Here is a 9,820-nt window from a genome sequence, read left to right on the forward strand (position 1 = left end):
CACAGATGTTGCCATGGTTACCACTTCTCAAGAACTGCTCTCAGTCCAAGTGAATGAAGAAAGAGGGCGGGGCGTCAACTCAGAATACATCTACATGGACACGCCCTCAGAGGAGGAGGCGGGGCTTGGGGAGCAAGGAGGGGAGGAGCTTGACATCTCCTTCGACAGCCAGTTTCCTGATCTGATCTCTGACCTCATCACTGAAGAGTCCAGTCCAGCCATAGCTCCGCCCCCTGCCAGCTCCACACCAAGACCAGCCATGCTCCCTACAGGAGTCCGATACGTGGTTCCTCCACAGCCCTCCCCGTCCTCCTCTTTTCTCCCCTTCCCTCATCCACTGACCTCCTCCATGCGCCTTGCCTCCATCACAGACTTCTCTCCGGAGTGGTCCTACCCAGAGGTAACAGGTCAGTTCGGATCAGAACCAGCTGCAGGGAGCCGTTCTGAGTGTCTAACCTCTCCTCTGCAGGGGGGTGTGAAGGTTCTGATCACCGGGCCATGGAGCGAGCCATCGGGTCACTACTCGTGTGTCTTCGACCAGAGCACCGTCCCTGCATCATTGATCCAACCCGGAGTTCTGCGCTGCTACTGCCCAGGTACCGACCCGCTTCACCGCTAATGGCCCATCAGAACCCAGCTCCCTCTAGAACCAGGTCTGTGTAGAGCCAGGTCTGCTCTGGTCTTTGTAGAGCCCGTCTTGTAGGTTTAGAGGAGGGTTCTGTGGGCTTCTTCTACGGTAATGTTCTGTTGTTGCTGATGGAACCTCGTCCCTGCAGTTTTCTGCAGGAGAACATCTCTGAGTTTTTGTAATGGGTTCAGCTGTGTTGGTTCCGACCCAACCACAGGTTCACATCGAACCTGTGGTTGGGTCCACTGTGGCTGAGTGGTTAGAGCGGTTCTCCTCCAGTAGGAGAGGTGGGGATTCAATTCCCGCAGCAGCCATATGTTGAAGGGCCTCTGGGCAGACACCCCTCACTGTCTCTGATGTGTGATCAGTCTCTGTAGAAGGACGTGTCCAGAACCAGCAAAACTGACCCATGGACTGTCTCTGTTTCAGCCCACCAGGCTGGCCTGGTGTGTCTGCAGGTTCTGGAGTCCAGAGGTTCTGTTTCCTCGTCTGTTCTGTTCGAGTACAGAGCGAGGAACGCCAGCTCCCTGCCCAGCTCTCAGCTGGACTGGCTCTCTCTGGACGGTGAGTCACTGCTCCTCTTCATCATCACAACCAATGGACCAAGGTCCAGTTCTAATCCAACAGAACCAGTCTAAATCAAGTTCTAACCCAACAGAAGCATCACAGTCTAGTCCTACTGTGAGACCCCATCTGAATTCAGTTGTATTCCAAAAGATTGAAACCCAGTCCTCGAGCTGTTATTTAATACCTCAAAATATTAAATCTGACATTGTTCCAGTGGTAGAACCCCAGCTGGTACCGGTACTGGTCCTGATGACAGTGAGCTGATGTTAGTCCAGCAGTAATTTATGTTGTTGAAGCTCAGAGTTCCTATTGTTCTGTCTGAGAACCTACATTAGAATTATTAAGCATAGCGCTCACTCTGTTCTCAACTGACTTACTACTAAATACTGATAGTCATAATAATGGGAGTTCTATTTCATCCCTCCTGACCGCCAGAGGGCGGTGCTGAAAGCACTGAATGTTCCCTTTGCGCATGCGCTGTTCGAGTAATAATACCAACAGAGTCACAGGTGTGACATGGATGACCAATCAGAGGCTATATAGCCCAACGTCATCCGCTGCTCTGCTCCTTTTTTTCTTCTCGCGCGCGGTTCAATTCAGGGCTTCAGCCCTTTGGACCTTTTCTGAACTTTTTACCGTCGTCGGAAGCTCGACTGCCCGTCTGCGGGAGTAGCTTATTCGCCCTCTTAGGGCTGCAACGGTTTAACCCTGTTCAAAGGTATTTCTGCTGTTTCGTTGGGGACTACAGCGGTTTCCGCCTCTCCCAACTTACAGCGTCTGACTACTATGTGTGTGATTCAACACCGGTGAGTAGTGTTTTTCCTTATATTTCGCCGTTGGTTAGCGGTAGCGTTCACTCCGCTCCCGCTTGTTGGGAGACCTCCAACCGCGTGGTCGGTTGGACTGTGCTCCGAAGTTTGCTTATTATGTAGCCAGCTGAGTTCCATGTGCTGGCCGCTTAGGTAATTCCTTGGCACACCTCATGCTTGCCCTCTCCGCGTCCCTTCAGGGGACTAGTGGTGCAACAGCAGCAATGGGCTTTAACGATGCAGCGCTTCAGGCCTTTGCACTAATGACGAGGGAGCTTGGGCGCGTGATGTCCTCCTTGGTCCAGGCTCGCCGACAGGTCTGGTTGGCGCAGTCAGCATTGACTGAGCCATGCCGTAGAACCCTCCGTAATGTCCCAGTGGTGCTGGGGGAGTTGTTCGGGTCGGCTGCCTTGGAAGCACTGGAACGGACTGTCCAGGCATGACGGAGAAGGCAGCAATTTTCAAGCCTTAGCAGGGCAATGCCCCCTCCACCTCCTCGGCATCCAAGGTGCCCGTCGGCTGACTCCAGCATGCAGCCGCCGCCTGGGGGTCATAACCGCCCGGGTTATCCTTACACTCATGCGGTTCAGCAAAGGCCCAGCAGTAGCTTTTGTGGGTCGGTCCACCGACCAGCTGGGCAGGCTCGGACCAGGGACTCTGGCTGCCGCCCCCCACGGCCCCTAGGGGCTTTATGACCATGGAGGGAGACGGTGATGCCATCAGGCCGACCGTCGGATATTTCTCCCACCAGCAGCTCAGCTATTGGGCTGCTCACGCCGTGGACCCATGGGTGGTTGCCACTCTGACCCATGGTTACCGACTACAGTTCTGACAGCGGCCTCATATCTCATGCCGGGTCAAGATGACTGTAATTGCAGACCCGGTGAAAGCTTGAGCACTGGAACTTTCCGCCCTCCTGGCCAAGGGCGCAATAGAGGCAGTGGACCCTCTGCAACAACCCAGGGGCTATTACTCGACTTACTTCCTCGTGCAAAAGAGGACGGGCGGGTTTTGCCCCATTTTAAACCTGAGGGGATTCAACCAGTACCTAAGGGAGCTGCCCTTCCACATGCTCACGACAGCAGAAGTCCTTCAATCTGTCATGAGGGAAGAATGGTTCACGTCTGTAGACCTGAAGGATGCATATTTTCATGTGCCTATTGCGGCAGAACATCGCCGCTTTCTCAGGTTTGCCTATCGGGGTCACCACTGGCAGTTCCGGGTACTCCCATTCGGGCTCTCTCTCTCCCCAAGGGTGTTCACTCGGTGCGTGAAGGCAACCCTCTCTCCTCTGCAGGCCTGCGGAGTGAAGATTCTGCTGTACTTAGACGATTGGCTTCTCTGCGCCCCGTCTCAGGCCTGTGCCTTTCACGACACAAACCGCCTGCTCGCTCATATGTCCCAGTTGGGCCTCAATGTCAACCTGGAGAAGAGCTGCCTGATCCCTTCCCAGACAACCACCTTTCTTTAGGTGGTTCTGGATTCATCTTCCATGAGAGCTCGCCCATCCGCTCAAATGGTGGCCGGCATACTCCAGCTGGTCAATCGGTTCAGGCTGGGCAGGCACCTCCCCTATGTTGCCTTCCTGCAACTACTCGGCAAGCTGACATCAGTCACTCGGGTGGTGCCCTTGGGCCTGCTGTCACTTCGCCCCTTGCAGAGGTGGCTCAACAGCTTTCGCCTGGATGCCAGGCTGCACAGGCATCGCAAGCTCGCAGTGACGTGGTCATGTCTTCATGCCTTGACTCCATGGAGGGACGAAGATTATTTGTCCAGGGGTGTCCCCATGGGAGTGGTAGTGTGTTGCATGAAAGTGGTCACGACAGATGCCAGCTCCATGGGATGGGGGGCTGTGTGGCAACGCAGAACGGTTCAGGGCCGCTGGGGTCAAAGGGACCACTCCAAGCATATAAATGTGCTGGAGCTGCGTGCAGTGCACTTGGCACTCAGGCACTTCCTGCCTCACCTGGAAGGGAGGCATGTTCTTGTTCGGTCAGACAACACCTCTGTTGTCTACCACATCAACCATCAGGGGGGCACCAGGTCAGCACAACTTCTGAGAGTGTCCAGAGAGCTCTTGGAATGGGCCTCTCCTCGCCTGTCCACCCTGCGGGCAGCGTACTTACCAGGGCGACACAATCAGGTCGCAGATTTTCTCTCCCACCAAGAGTCCCCTCCGGGAGAGTGGTCCCTCCACAGCGACATAGTGCTGATGATCTGGGACCGTTTTGGTCAGGCAGAGATGGACCTGTTTGCGACAGAAGAGTCGACTCAGTGTCCCCTATGGTACTCTCTTACGGGGGCGTCGGGTGCGCTGGGCCAGGACGCATTGGCTCATCCTTGGCCAATGGTCCTTCTATATGCCTTTCCACCCCTTTCTCTAATTTGGCCAACCCTTCAGAGAGTCCTCGAGGAGGGCCACAGGATGCTGGTGGTGGTTCCGTATTGGCCAGCGCGACCATGGTTCCCACTGCTACAAAGTCTATGTCAGGGCGTCCCATGGTGTCTTCCGACCAGAAGGGACTTGCTGTCTCAGTTGGGAAGACTGATATGGCACCCCAATCCTCAACATCTTCGGCTGTGGGTGTGACCACTGCAAGGCTAGGACAGCAGCTGACTGGAGTTTCGAGCCCCGTCAGACGCACCATCCTGGGCGCCAGGGCGCCTTCTACTTGTCAGCAGTACGAAAACAGGTGGCGCCTGTTTTCCCAATGGTGTTCTGATCACAACAAGGATCCAGTCTCCTGTACAGTACCCACCATTCTGGAGTTTCTCCAGTCTCTACTTGGTCACACCCGCCGACAGCTCCACGAGCACCAGGTTGGGACCTGCCCTTTGTTCTCGAAGCTCTGTGCCATCCTCCTTTCGAGCCTCTGACGCAGGCGGACCTCAAGTGGCTTTCATGCAAGACGGCTTTTTTGTTGGCTATTGCCTCAGCAAAGAGGGTCAGCGAGCTACATGCTCTCTCAGTCAGCCCCTCATGTCTCAGGTGGGGCCCTGAGGGCTCGTGTGTTACCTTGTGGCCAAACACTGCATTTGTACCAAAGGCGTTATCTCACTCTCACTGTAATCAACCGTTGAGGCTGGCACGTTTTCAGCCTACGCCTGGTGAGGGGTCTGGATTATTGTGCCCGGTGAGGGCACTGGAGGCATACGTTGCAGCTACTGCCGTGATGAGACATTCAGACCAGCTGTTTGTGTGTTATGGAGGCCCTAGGTTAGGCTGTCCTCTTTCCAAACAGCGCCTCTCCCACTGGATTGTGGACGTCATCTGCCACGCCTATGCTGCAGGGCCCGGCTCCCTGCCGGTCGGCTTGAAGGCTCACTCTACCAGGAGCGTCTCCGCTTCCTGGGCTGCCCTGAGAGGGGTTCCGCTGGAAGCAATATGTGCTGCTGCATCATGGGCTTCCCCAAGCACGTTCACCAGATTTTATAGAGTTAACGTGGCCACCCCTCATCCCCTGGGCCAGGTTCTTCTAAAAGGGTCCTCTGGCCCTCCTCAGTGAGGTGGGTGTTTAGGATTCCTTGTGACATTGTTGGTATTAGTCATTCAGTGCTTTCAGCACTGTCCTCTGGCGGTCAGGAGGGATGAAATAGAATGAAAGTTACGTATGTAACTACGGTTCTATGAATCCCGGATGACCGCCAGAGATTCTCTGTCACTCAGAATCCTTGCGTTCCGCGAGAAGATTCTGTAGGAGCAGAGCAGCGGATGACATCGGGCTATATAGCCTCTGATTGGTCATCCGTGTCACACCTGTGACTCCGTTGGTATTATTACTCGAACAGTGCATGCGCGAAGGGAACATTTAGTGCTTTCAGCACCGCCCTCTGGCGGTCAGGAGGGATGAAATAGAACTGTAGTTACATACGTAACTTTCGATTTCAATATTCGTGTAAATGTAGAAAGTGATGGCGTATGCATAGCCTTTAAAAATTTAAGTCAATTGGTTTTACCCAGAACGTCCAAACATCTACTCATTCTCATCATCACACTCTTGACGTGGTTCTGACTTATGGCATGGAGATTAAGTTCTGTCAGACGGTTCTATAGTTGCCTTTGAGTTCACATTAAATGACTGCACAGTGAATGAGAGTACATTTCATCTTAGCAGGTGCTTATCAGAAGAAGAATCAGCTTTACTGTCATTGCGCTGAAGCACAACGAAGTTTCATTTTCAGTACAGCCCGTCCAAGAAAACAACATAAACAACAACTGACATGGGTAGACGGAGGCCACCGGCCTCAGGAGGCGCAGCCTTATTTTCAGATAAGGAAAAAGAAACACGAGGGGAAGGGGAGGTATAAAAAAAAAAAAAAAAAAAAAGATCTCGCACTGTGTCCTACGGGACACAGTATGAAAGTTGGGAAAAAAAATAGCCAAAAAAAAAATGCTGTAACCAAATTGAAACAATCTCTTCCATCAATGTTTTCCTCTGTCTTGCAGAGTAATGCATCAGAGAACAGTGACTTAGATCATCTAGTTGATAATTTTACAACTACTTTGCAAAACAACAAAAGCTGCTCCGCTGAAAACGAGGAAGCTGGCTCCTTGGTTCAGTTCTGAGTTACGTTCTTTAAAGCAGACATCTAGAAAGCTGGGGGAAAAATGGCGCTCCACTAATGTTGAGGAATGTTACTTAGCCTAGAGTTAACCTGCTAACGTACAAAAAAAGCTCTCCGTAAAGCTAGAACTTTATATTATTCATCTTAAATTGATGAGAATAAAAATAACCCCAGGTTCCTTTTCAGTACCATAACTAGTCTAATGAGAAATTTTATCTCTGTTGAAACATGTCAATGTCAATTTATTTATATAGCACATAAAAACAACAAAAGCTGACCAAAGTGCTTTACAGTTAGGACAGATTAAAATAAAAAAAAAAGAGTAAAAATGCATCTAGTGCCACTCAAAAACATAAGATGACAATAAAAACAACACATAACAACAATAAAATCAGCTCAACTTGTTATCAGACTCTGCGTGGATGAAATGCCAAGGAATACAGATGAGTCTTGAGCAAAGATTTAAAAGTCTCAACAGTCTGAGCGGTCTTTAAATTCTCAGGTAAACTGTTCCACAGTTTTGGAGCAGCAACCGCAAAAGCCCGATCACCTCTGGATTTCAGTTTGGATCTGGGGACATCTAAGAGGAACTGGTTGGTAGACCGGAGTGCTCTTACTGGAGTGTAAATGTTAATGAGACTGTTGAAACATGTATCCCTACAAATATAAGTAGTGATGACTTCATAAGATTCTTTATAAATAAAATTTCAGTTAGAGAGAAAATTTAAACCATCCTTCCTACTATCGCCTCTGGTTCCCTGTCAGATGAGATAACTTTAAAAATGTCACACAAACCTGATTTATGTTTGGAATGTTTTTGTCCTGTTGAGCTCTGAATTGTCAAAAATAATAGCTTCATCCAAACCATCCACATGCCTGCTAGATCCCATCCCAACCAGACTGTTTAAAGAGGTATTTCCCCTAATTAATTGCCACGTCTTGGATCTGCTTAATTTGTCTCTAATAAACAGTTATGGTAAAAACCACAGAGCTTTAAGATTGCTGTAATTAAACCTTTACTTAAGAAACAATCTCGACTCAGGAATCCTAGCCAACTATAGATCTATATCTAATCTAACTTTCATCTAAAAAATTCTAGAGAAAATAGTTGCAGGTCAGTTACGTGAACATCTGCAAAGAAATAATCTGTTTGAAGAGTGTTATTTTTGATCAGGACATGTCTTTTATCCCCCACATTAAAAACGTTACTAGAACCTCCTTCTTCCACCTGCGTAATATCACTAACATTAGAAACATCTGATCTAAAGATGATGCAGAAAAACTGGTCCATGCATTTGTCACGTCTAGACTGGACTATTGCAATGGTTTATTATCTGGGTGTCCAAATACTTCTTTAAAACGTCTTCAGTTGATCCAAAATGCTGCTGCCAGAGTCTTAACTGGAGTTACTGGGAGAGATCACATCTCTCCAGTTTTAGCTTCTCTCCATTGGCTCCCTGTCAAATCCAGAATAGAATTCAAAATCTTACTTCTAACCTACAAAGCTCTCAACAACCTAGCTCCATCTTATAATACAGATCTTATTGTTCCATATTTTCCTAACAGAGCCCTTCGCTCTCAGACTGCAGGTTTACTTGTGGTTCCTAGAGTTTACAAAAACAGAATGGGAGGAAGATCTTTCAGTTCTCAGGCTCCTCTCTTGTGGAATCAACTTCCAGTTTCTGTCCATGAGGCTGACACATTGTCCAGTTTGAAGACTGGGATTAAGACTTTCCTTTTTGATAAATCCTATAGTTAGGGTCGGCTTGTTATGCTGCTATAGACTTAGACTACTAGAGGACAAACTGACCTCATGTCCTTAAATGAATTGTTAAAACTGAATAGTTTTCATTTGATACTATTTCTATCTTAACATGTGATTCTTGACCTGCCATTGTGTATCTATTCCTACCAAACCCAGCCGGTGGAAGCAGATGGTCCTCTTGTCCTGATCCTGGTTCTGCTAAAGGTTTCTTCCTCATGAGGGAGTTTTTCTTTCCACTGTCGCCTTCATGCTTGTTCAAGATGAGAGTTCAGTGATGGAGTTAAACTCAAAGCTGCTCCTCAGATAAATAATGTTCAATTATTATTTTATACATGAATGTTTCTGTTCAATTATTATTTTATAGATGAATGTTTTTTTTTTAATTATTATTTTATAGATGAATGTTTTTTTTTTTTATTATTATTTTATAGATGAATGTTTCTGTTCACCCTGAGACGATTCTGTTGTGACTTGGAGCTTTAGAAATAAACTGAACTGAGATTGGCTGTTGGTGTCGGTAGCTCCGCCTCCAGCCCAGATCAAAGCGATTCTGTGATCCAGGCCAGCTAAGAGTTCGTCCTGAGATGGTACCAGTGCTTCATTCAACCTTTATTTCTACAGGTTAGTCCCATTGAGCCTCTGGGACTCATTGACAAGAGAGACCTGTTTTAACAGAAAGTGATGGCAACGGTGGACAATCAGAAAAGAAAAGAAATAAATTGAGAAGAATAAATGAAAGAAAAAAGATAAATGGTAAAGTGATGTAGAGCTTCAGAAAGAACGTCGTACTGATGGATCAGTTCTGATCCATCAGGAACAGTTCCAGGTTACTCCATGTTCTGGTTCTACACTCTTGTCTGTGTTGTATACAGGGTCCTGGTTCTGTACGAGTCCGGGCAGTGGACAAGGTCCTGGACCTCTGAAACCACCTAACAGGTTCAGGTTTCTATGAGCAGGTCCTGGTCTACCTGTTCTGGCCAGCAGGTGGCAGAGTGTCAGGTCTGGTCTCAGGTGTGGTTTTGGTCTTGGTTTTGGACCAGAACCTGCAATTTTACTTTTTTTTTCCCATCTGCCCTGAAGGGGCGGAGCTTATGGGCATTTTGCACTGAGGATCCCCCCCATGGCCTGACCCGTCTCAGTTTTAGGGTTTCCGTCTCACTCAGGAATGTCTCAGCTGAGCCTCCCTCCTTGGCTCTGAGTGGATCTCCCAGCATGCCTTGCTGCAGCGTTTGGACATCCAGCCTCTCGTTAACTGATCCTCGGACAACCTGTCAGTCTGCTGCCCGCGGCTGAGTGTGTGTGTGTGTGTGTGTGTGTGTGTGTGTGTGTGTGTGTGTGTGTGCAGCTATATTAGGATGGTGCTTTTATTTCCTTAACACACAGAGTGTGTGCCAGGTGGCTGAGTGATTGAAGTCAGTCAGATAGTTTCCATCTGAGACAGTGTGTGTGTGTGTGTGTGTGTGTGTGTGTGTGTGTGTGTGTGTG

The 9,820-nt window shown here is 48.9% G+C and overlaps 1 protein-coding gene across 1 annotated transcript in view; it reads left to right on the plus strand.

The window, feature by feature from the left end:
* camta2 (calmodulin binding transcription activator 2) overlaps positions 1-9,820 on the plus strand; it is a 25,319-nt gene that overhangs the window by 9,960 nt on the left and 5,539 nt on the right. The window contains exons 12-14 of the mRNA XM_037683573.1: positions 64-400; positions 470-596; positions 1,058-1,192. Coding sequence (XP_037539501.1) covers positions 64-400; positions 470-596; positions 1,058-1,192 — 599 coding nt within the window. The remainder of the gene's footprint in view (positions 1-63; positions 401-469; positions 597-1,057; positions 1,193-9,820) is intronic.

Source organism: Nematolebias whitei, chromosome 1 (assembly GCF_014905685.2).
Source record: "Nematolebias whitei isolate Nwh7 chromosome 1, NemWhi1, whole genome shotgun sequence".
Taxonomy (NCBI): Eukaryota; Metazoa; Chordata; class Actinopteri; order Cyprinodontiformes; family Rivulidae; genus Nematolebias; species Nematolebias whitei.